At 42.4% G+C, this 8,516-nt stretch overlaps 1 protein-coding gene across 1 annotated transcript; it reads left to right on the top strand.

The window, feature by feature from the left end:
- Positions 1-287: 287 nt before the first annotated feature.
- Positions 288-3,186, top strand: LOC143869769 (uncharacterized). Its single transcript, XM_077376326.1, has 3 exons — positions 288-1,724; positions 1,815-3,053; positions 3,178-3,186. The coding sequence occupies exons 1-3, from the start codon at positions 288-290 to the stop codon at positions 3,184-3,186; spliced, it is 2,685 nt and encodes an 894-aa protein (XP_077232441.1).
- Positions 3,187-8,516: the final 5,330 nt, after the last annotated feature.

The raw sequence follows: 8,516 nt of genomic DNA, 5'->3' as shown, positions 1-8,516 counted from the left end.
TGGCAGAGAATGGGCAAAATAGTATGGACACCAATGAGATGATGAAAGCTATAATGTTACAATTGAGTACCATTAATGAAGAAATAGCCCGATTAAAGAATGACAGAGAATCTACTTCCAAAAATCCTGCACCTCAGCAAACCCCAATCATGCCTCGCCCACCTCCTATGATGGCTCAGCCTCCTGTGTTGCCAGTCTTTGACCATTCTGATGACGAGCAGTATGAATAAGAGAACTGTCTCCCCCATCTGGATAAAGGCAAGGGGATAGTCGATAGGTTGGATAAGATGGCCCAGGAGATGGAGAGCATGAAAATGCAGGGTCCGAAAAAATTAAACATGGCCGAGTATATGATAATACCGGGAGTTGTGCTACCTCCTAATTTCAAGATGCCGGATCATGATAAGTATGATGGGACAGGATGTCCCAAGAGTCATCTGAAAGCCCTTATTCCTCTCTTACAGCAGCATGGGCTTACTCCAGAGCAGATTGCTCTTCTCTTCCCTAGATCTCTTACTGGAACAGCAAAGAAATGGTTTTTAAGCTTGAAAACCGAAGAGATCAGAACTCTGGAGGATATTGCCAATAGATTTGTTGAGCAATTCTCCATGGAGGAGGGAATAGATGTGACAAAAAGAGATCTGAAGGCGCTGAAACAAGGGCACAATGAAACCTTCACTTCTTTCATTCGCCGATGGAGGCGTAAAGCGGCGCAGATGACACATCGATTATCAGATGCCGATCAAATTAAGATTGTTGTCAAGAACCTATCCCCGCAATACTATCATCACATGGCTATTCAGTATTTTCTGGACTTCAATCATCTGATAAAAACAGGGACTCAAATCGAAGATGCTTTGTCCAAGGGACTAAGATCAAGATCTTCGTCTGATGTGAGAGAGGGAAAAAGACCTATTGTGGCACCGAAGGAGGTGCACAATCTTAACTATACCAGGCCTTCCAGTTATGCCAGACCACCGGGTTATGATCAACCACCATCCAGAACGGTGACTGAAGTCAGGAGGCCTATTGAAAAGAAGGTTTTTCGTCAGTTTGACCCCCTCCCTTACTCCTTATCAGTGGCTTTGAAGAAGTTGCTGAGAGATAAAAAGATTACTTTGTTGGAACCTAGAGAGCTTCCTAACCCTTTGCCCAAGTATTGGAGGAAGGACCAGTACTGCGATTATCATCAGAATTCAGGGCATTTGACTGACAAATGCATGGCTTTAAGACACAAGATCCAAGACATGATAGAAGCAAAGGATCTTGCCGTTGAAGCACCGAATGTCACTCGAAACCCATTGCCTACACATGCAATGCCTCCCCCGAACGTGTATGCCATTTTCACTGAAGAAATCCTCTTAGATCACTCCCGTATTTGTGCGGTTATTTCTGATAGACCGTATGTTCTGAGATGGGATGATGAAGACGAAGCGATTGAAAACAAGAAGCCTTACATACTGTCCCTTCCAGATGAAGGATTAACAGGATCCTCTGAGTGTTCTTGTTCTTATGTCCTCAAGAGTGAGGAGGAAGAAGAGATGAAAGAAAAAGTCCCCTATGTTTTGAGACTAGAGGAAGAAGACTTGTTGCTTCTAGAGGATCAGTGTGACGAGCTTCGTCATGTCACACGTGGTGGTCGGGTCTTTAAGCCAGTTGAACTCAGAGCTGAGAATCCTGCCGAAATAGCCCGAGCATCAGAAAATCAGAGGCAAAGACAGACTGTAGAAGAAGAAGAAGACAACTTGTTGAAACAATTGAAGAAAACACAAGCTAATGTTTCAATTTGGGGTTTGTTGATGGCATCCCCAAAGCACCGACAAGTTGTACTTCGAGAGCTTAACGCATCCCAAGTGTCAGTCGAGATTACTCCTGACGAACTAGTCAGTCTAGTTGCCATGGCAAGGACCTCAAAGACTTTATCCTTCACTGATGAGGATTTGCCTCCGGAGGGTAGAGATCACACTCGACCTCTCAGGATTACCATAATCTGCAACAAGAAAAGGGTACCTGAAGTACTAGTAGACAACGGGTCTGCTCTAAACGTATGTCCCTTGAGCACCGCTGTTACTTTGGGATTTGGGCCCAACAACTTCATACCATCTGAGCAAGGCATATTAGCATACGATGGTACGAGAAGAGACGTGATCGGGATACTGGCCACCGATATCGAAATAGGGGGAGAAACCTTTGAGGTTGAATTCCAAGTACTCGATATAAAGACTTCTTTCTTCCTTCTTCTGGGCCGACCTTGGCTGCACAAGGTCGGAGTTATTCCTTCAACTTTGCATCAGAAGTTGAAATTTGTTAGGAATAACAAGGTGATCACAGTGCGAGGAGACCCTGAGCCGGAAGTTGGACAAATAACATCTGAACTGAGCACTGAAAAATCAAGAGATGTTAGTTTAACTGGCTTTTCATTAGAAGTCTCTACTATTTCCTTTGGGGAAGCAATGAATGAAGAAATAATGTTTCTCTCGAGCACAAACACTCAAGTGGTGAAGATAATGCGAAAATATGGTTATGTCCCGGGAACTGGTCTGGGAAGAAATCTGCAGGGCCCAACTGAGTGGCCGGAATTGAAAGCAGTCGGCGGATTATTCGGGTTAGGGTACGAGCCAACTCCGAAAGAGGTTCAAGAAATGAAGCGTTATATGATGAAGTGGGCTGAATGCCGTCGTCGAGGTATAGAATTTCTGACAGGACCGTACAGCATGATTATGAATGGCCGATTCAGAAGAGAAGGGGCAGACTGTCCGTTCTATGGTTTTCCTGAGACCTGGTGCGATAAGACTGGGAAGAGGCTTCCAGGGTTAGAGATCTTCTTCACAGATGAGTTGTCAGAAGATTTCTACAGTGAGCAGTTTGCCTTGGCATCGATAGCAGAAAAACCAGCTACAGATTGGGCGGAAAATATTGAGCCACATCTCCTAGACTCCCTATATCAGGTTGAGGCCCCAATCGTCGCTATGATTGGAGGAGATGTGCCCTTCATGAGCCCAAGGGATTGCATTACTCCAGCCACTGGACCTTTAGACAATTGGACCGCACAGGTTATACCCCAAGTAGTCCTCCAGTATAGTCCAGTCCTTTCAAAAGAGTCAGTCATTTCAACAAATGTGTCAGTTTCTGAGTTCAACCCGGAGTCTGCCATTTCTAACTTTTCTTTTGATGCAGGTACCATAGAGGTCGGAGTAGTTCTCGGAGGTGAAGAGTCGATCCCTGTCGAGTCTCGGTCAGAGGATGTTTTTGCTGATTTTTCATTTGTACATAGTCCTGTCTATGTTGATACTGATGTCAACATGTCATTTCATTTGAATTCAGAGTCTGTAACGCCCGATGTGGGTGAATCATTCGATGTAATCATCAATTCTGCAAAAGAAATAAAAGACTCATTTGTGTACGATCCTGTCTTTATTTCTAATTCTGTTTCTGATTCTGCTTCAAAGCCTGATCAAATAACTAATAATAATAATAATCAAGACTCCCCCTCAAACGAGGAAGCTGACGAAACTCCTTTTGAAATCAAATACATGATTCAACAAGAGGAGATTCGCCGAGCAAAACCACTCGAAGAAGAAATTGAAACTGTAAATATAGGTGATGAAACCTTAATTCGGGAGATTCGGATTGGCAAAACTTTATCTCCTGAGGAGCGCAAAGAATTAATCACTTTGCTAAAAGAGTTTAAGGAGGTCTTTGCTTGGTCTTACGATGACATGCCGGGATTGAGTGAGGACATTGTCCAGCACAGATTACCTCTAATCCCGGGCATCAAGCCGAAGAAGCAAAAACTCCGAAAACTTAAAACAGAATGGGAGTTGAAAGTTCATGATGAGGTTAAGAAGCTACTTGAAGTAAAATTCATTGAAGTAGTGGAATATCCCGAATGGCTTGCAAATATAGTTCCTGTGCCCAAGAAAGATGGAAAAGTCAGGATGTGCGTTGATTTCAGAGATCTGAATAAGGCGAGCCCAAAAGATGACTTTCCTCTTCCGAACATCGATATCCTGGTAGACAACACTGCTGGACATGCTCTGTTATCTTTCATGGATGGGTTTTCAGGCTACAATCAGATCAAGATGGCGCCTGAGGATATGATGAAGACGGCATTTATTACTCAATGGGGTACATACTGTTACCGAGTGATGCCGTTTGGTCTCAAGAATGCTGGTGCCACCTATCAGAGAGCTGCGACTACTCTTCTTCATGACATGATTCATAAGGAGGTCGAGGTCTATGTCGATGACATGATTGTCAAAGGCAGGACTCGGCCAGAGCATACAGTCGCTTTGAGAAAGTTCTTTGAGCGAATCCGAAAGTTTCAACTTCGCTTGAACCCAAATAAATGTGTATTTGGGGTCACGTCAGGGAAGTTGCTGGGATTCATGGTCAGTGAAAGAGGAATCGAAGTGGACCCTCAGAAAATCAAGGCTATCCAAGAAATGCAACCACCAAAGACGGAAAAGCAAATTCGTGGATTCCTTGGCAAAGTGCAATACTTGAGGAGATTCATATCTCATTTAACTATGACATGTGAACCCATCTTCAAATTATTGAAAAAGAATTCCTCCAAGAAATGGAATGAAGAATGTCAGGAAGCATTTGAAAAGGTCAAGCAGTGTTTGTCTTTGCCTCCTGTCTTATCCCCAGTCATTCCTGGTCAACCATTGTTGATGTATTTGTCCATCACAGATACAGCAATGGGTTGTATGCTTGCTCAGCAAGATGTAGGATCTAAGAAGGAGAAGCCTATCTACTACATCAGCAAGAAAATGCTAGAGTACGAGATAAAGTACACTATCTTGGAAAAGACTTGTCTAGCATTAGTCTGGGCGACTCAAAGGCTTAGGCATTATCTATTATCGAATAAGGTATTTCTGCTTTCACGGATGGATCCGTTGAAGTACTTATTCGAGAAGCCCGCCCTTACAGGAAGAACTGCAAGGTGGTTGCTATTGTTATCTGAGTTTGACATCACATACGTCACTCAGAAATCCGTCAAAGGACGGGTTATTGCTGAGCAGCTAGCTGATGCTCCTGTTGAGGAGAATGCTTTTCTGAAGGCTGAATTTCCTGATGAAGAGATCATGGAACTTGAAGAAGAAATTCCAAGTACTAGATGGACAATGTACTTTGATGGAGCCGTTAACAATCGAGGACAAGGAATAGGAGCAGTGCTTGTATCTCCCAAGAAAGAATACATCCCAATATCCATCAAGTTGCAATTCGAATGTACAAATAACATGGCAGAGTACGAAGCTTGTATCGCAGGACTTGAGGCAGCTTTAATTTTGAAAGTCCAAGAGATTGATGTATTTGGAGATTCAATTCTGATAATTTGTCAAACCAATGGTAATTGGAAGACAAGAGAATCGAAATTGATCCCGTATAATTTCTATCTCGAATCTCTGGCCAAGAAATTCAAGAGCATCACATTTACCCATCTGTCGAGAACCAAGAATCATTTTGCAGACGCCTTGGCTACCTTAGCCTCGATGTTGGATATTTCTGAGACAATGGAGGTTCAGCCTTTAGCTGTGAGGTCGCAATGGGCTCCAGCGCATGTAAATGCCATTGAGATATCAGCGCGATGTCCAGATGGAAAACCGTGGTATACTGATATCCGAAATCTCATTTCAGGCAATGGCCATCCCCCTGAAGCTTCCAGCAAAGAGAGAAAAACTCTTCAGAGATTCGCCGCTAACTTCATCATTTGTGGTGAAGAATTGTACAGAAGATCCTTTGATGGGATTCAGCTTCTGTGTGTTGATGAAGATCAGGCTGCGGAGCTCATTGAACAAACACATGAAGGTGTTTGTGGTCCTCATATGAATGGTAAAATGCTATCAAGGAAGATCCTTAGACTCGGTTTCTATTGGCCCTCAATGGAAACAGATTGTTTCGCATTTGTGAAGAAATGTCATAAATGCCAAGTCTATGCGAATCTTATTCATGTGCCTCCGTCAGAGCTGCATTCTATGACCTCGCCATGGCCATTTTCAGTATGGGGGATTGATATCATTGGCAAAGTCTATCCTAAGTCGTCAAGTGGGCACGAGTACATCTTGGTGGCCATTGACTATTTCACGAAGTGGATAGAAGCTGCTTCATATGCTTCCATAACTTCCAATACAGTTGCGAAGTTCATCCGTGCAAACATCATTTGCAGATATGGAGTACCTCATGAGTTGATTTCTGACAATGGATCTCACTTCAAGAAAGAGGTAGTGCACCTGTGCGAAGAATTTAAAATCAAGCATCACAAGTCATCTCCTTACAGACCGCAGACAAATGGTGCTGTAGAGGCGGCAAATAAGAATATCAAAGTCATAATCAGCAAAATGACTGAAACTTATAAAGATTGGTCGAATAAACTCCCGTATGCTTTGTGGGCTTACAGGACGTCGATCAGATCCTCTACAGGTGTAACTCCGTACTCTCTAGTTTACGGAATGGAGGCAGTCCTCCCTGTTGAAGTGAGAATCCCGTCTTTAAGAGTTATGATGGAAACGAATCTGCCAGAGTCTGAGTGGGCCAAAGCCAGACATGATGAATTGCAGATGATTGATGAAAAGAGGCTCAGAGCCTTATACCACATCCAAGGTTATCAGAGAAGAATCGAAAGGGCATTCAATAAGAAAGTCAAGGTTCGAGACCTGAAACCAGGAGATCTCGTCTTGAAGTCTTATCGAGCACCGGTGTTCGATCCCAGAGGAAAATTCAGGCCAAACTGGTCTGGTCCTTACATTGTTGATGAAGTCCTGCCTGGAAAAGCCGTAAGACTCCTCAATGAAAATGGTGAAAAATTAACAGAACCTACAAACCTGGACCAACTAAAGAAGTACTATGCTTAAATACACCAAGAGGCCATCCTTGATCGATCAGAGCCAAAAGCTAACAACCCAAAAGTCAAAATACCGTTTGCAAACCCTTTGGGCCTATAAAAAAAATATCCCTTTTTCTTGACAAACACAAACCAGGGGCATCTTTTATGACTTGCGTCATAAAAGATAGTAAGCTTGAACTACGTTCTGACCTGATTCCTTTTTACAGGATACGTAGGCCACCTGATTGATTCGGGTTCGGTCAAATTCTTCAAATCCTTCGAATCTTTCAAATCCTTGAAAATATGAAAGAAAGAACAAAACAAAAAATCCTTGAAACCCAAAAAATGGGCGAACTACGCGGACCTGATTCCCATTTTCTTTGGGGATACGTAGGCAGTCTGGAGGGCCAGATTCGGTTAAATACATAAAACAAACCAAAAGTTTAACCTGTTTGAACCCAAGCCTACCTAAAAGTCTTTCTGGTGTATTTTAGGTCCAGGTTTGTAGAGAAACAGAAAGAAAGAAAAAATGATGGAGTCTTAGACCCGCTAGACTGAAAACCCGAAAGGGCGGTCTAGGCAAAAATTAGGGTCATTCACCTGCTAAGTTGAAAACCTGAAAGGGCGGCTTAGGCAAAATATAAGGCAGGCGGTCCGCCAAATCAAAAACCTGAAAAGGTGATTTGGTCATGGCAGTGACTTCAAAAGTATAAAACCTCTGAATGCCAGCAAGACTTTTATTTCTTCTGAGGCATTACTCTGAAGTCTGAGTAAGCGCCAGTAGAGATTCTTCTGACACTCTATAAGCTAAGGAGTTAAGACTAAGCAAACCAAAGGGATAATAACCATGACGGAAAACCTGAAAAGAGGAATGAAACACCTTTAAATACGGTTTTTGAAAGATTCTAAGAAGTGGTAGACTATACCATTTTAAAATACTTATCAGGCTGAAAAGCAGATTCAGTTTCTCTTAGAATTCAAGTCATGGTCGAAGTCCTCCTTTGTTGTTAGCCACAGTTCAGTCCTTGTCAAAGTCAAGGTTAAACTCCAAGGTCTTGTGTGGGGAGTCCTGTGTGGTCAATGTCTCTCCAAGGTTGGAGTGATAGAAAAATGATGAGGTTGTAGATTCTCGAAAGTGATATAGAGCAGAGCAGAGTTCAGAAGAATAGTACTCCGACCATTCGAAGTATTGGCAGCGGACAGAAAGAGAAGAAGATTATCAGATTCAGTCTGTTGTATTTGAAAAGATTTGTAACTTCAAAAATTCAGGAAATGAAAACCTTTTCTACAATGTTCCCTATGTTTGTTCTCCTATGAATTTGTCATGGAAGTAAATTCGTACTAGGGGCATCTTTTATAACCTGTTCAGGTTATAAAAGATATCAAGTGAACTCTGATAATTGAGATAATTAATTTCATTAAATGAAGATAAGAAGAACTTCAGTAGAGTTTTTGGTCAAATTCCTCTGAGAGTCTTTCTTATCATCTTATTGAAAATCTATCTCATAATGCCCAGTGGAGTTTCTATCCACAAAATGTAAATAAACCAAGCATTCAAATTAAATCATCTGCATCTGTGCATAAACCGTCTAGCCTCCGAGTTAAAAAAATCAAGCTTTTATGCATAAATTCCCTGCCTCCGAGCATAAATCCTTGCCTCTGAGCATAAAACCTTGCTTCCGAGCAT

The sequence above is a fragment of the Tasmannia lanceolata genome, unplaced genomic scaffold, assembly GCF_043159265.1.
Source record: "Tasmannia lanceolata isolate RefF3 unplaced genomic scaffold, GAP_Taslan_0.1 ptg000003l, whole genome shotgun sequence".
In the NCBI taxonomy this organism is placed as follows: domain Eukaryota; kingdom Viridiplantae; phylum Streptophyta; class Magnoliopsida; order Canellales; family Winteraceae; genus Tasmannia; species Tasmannia lanceolata.
This window is presented reverse-complemented; position numbering and strand designations above follow the sequence as displayed.

Excerpts from the sequence above, each read along its gene's own strand:
- LOC143869769 (XM_077376326.1), top strand. The coding sequence starts at position 288 with ATGGCCCAGGAGATGGAGAGCATGAAAATGCAGGGTCCGAAAAAATTA. Across the intron at positions 1,725-1,814 it reads ATCAGAGGCAAAGACAGACT|CACCGACAAGTTGTACTTCG; the intron begins GTAGAAGAAGAA and ends GCATCCCCAAAG.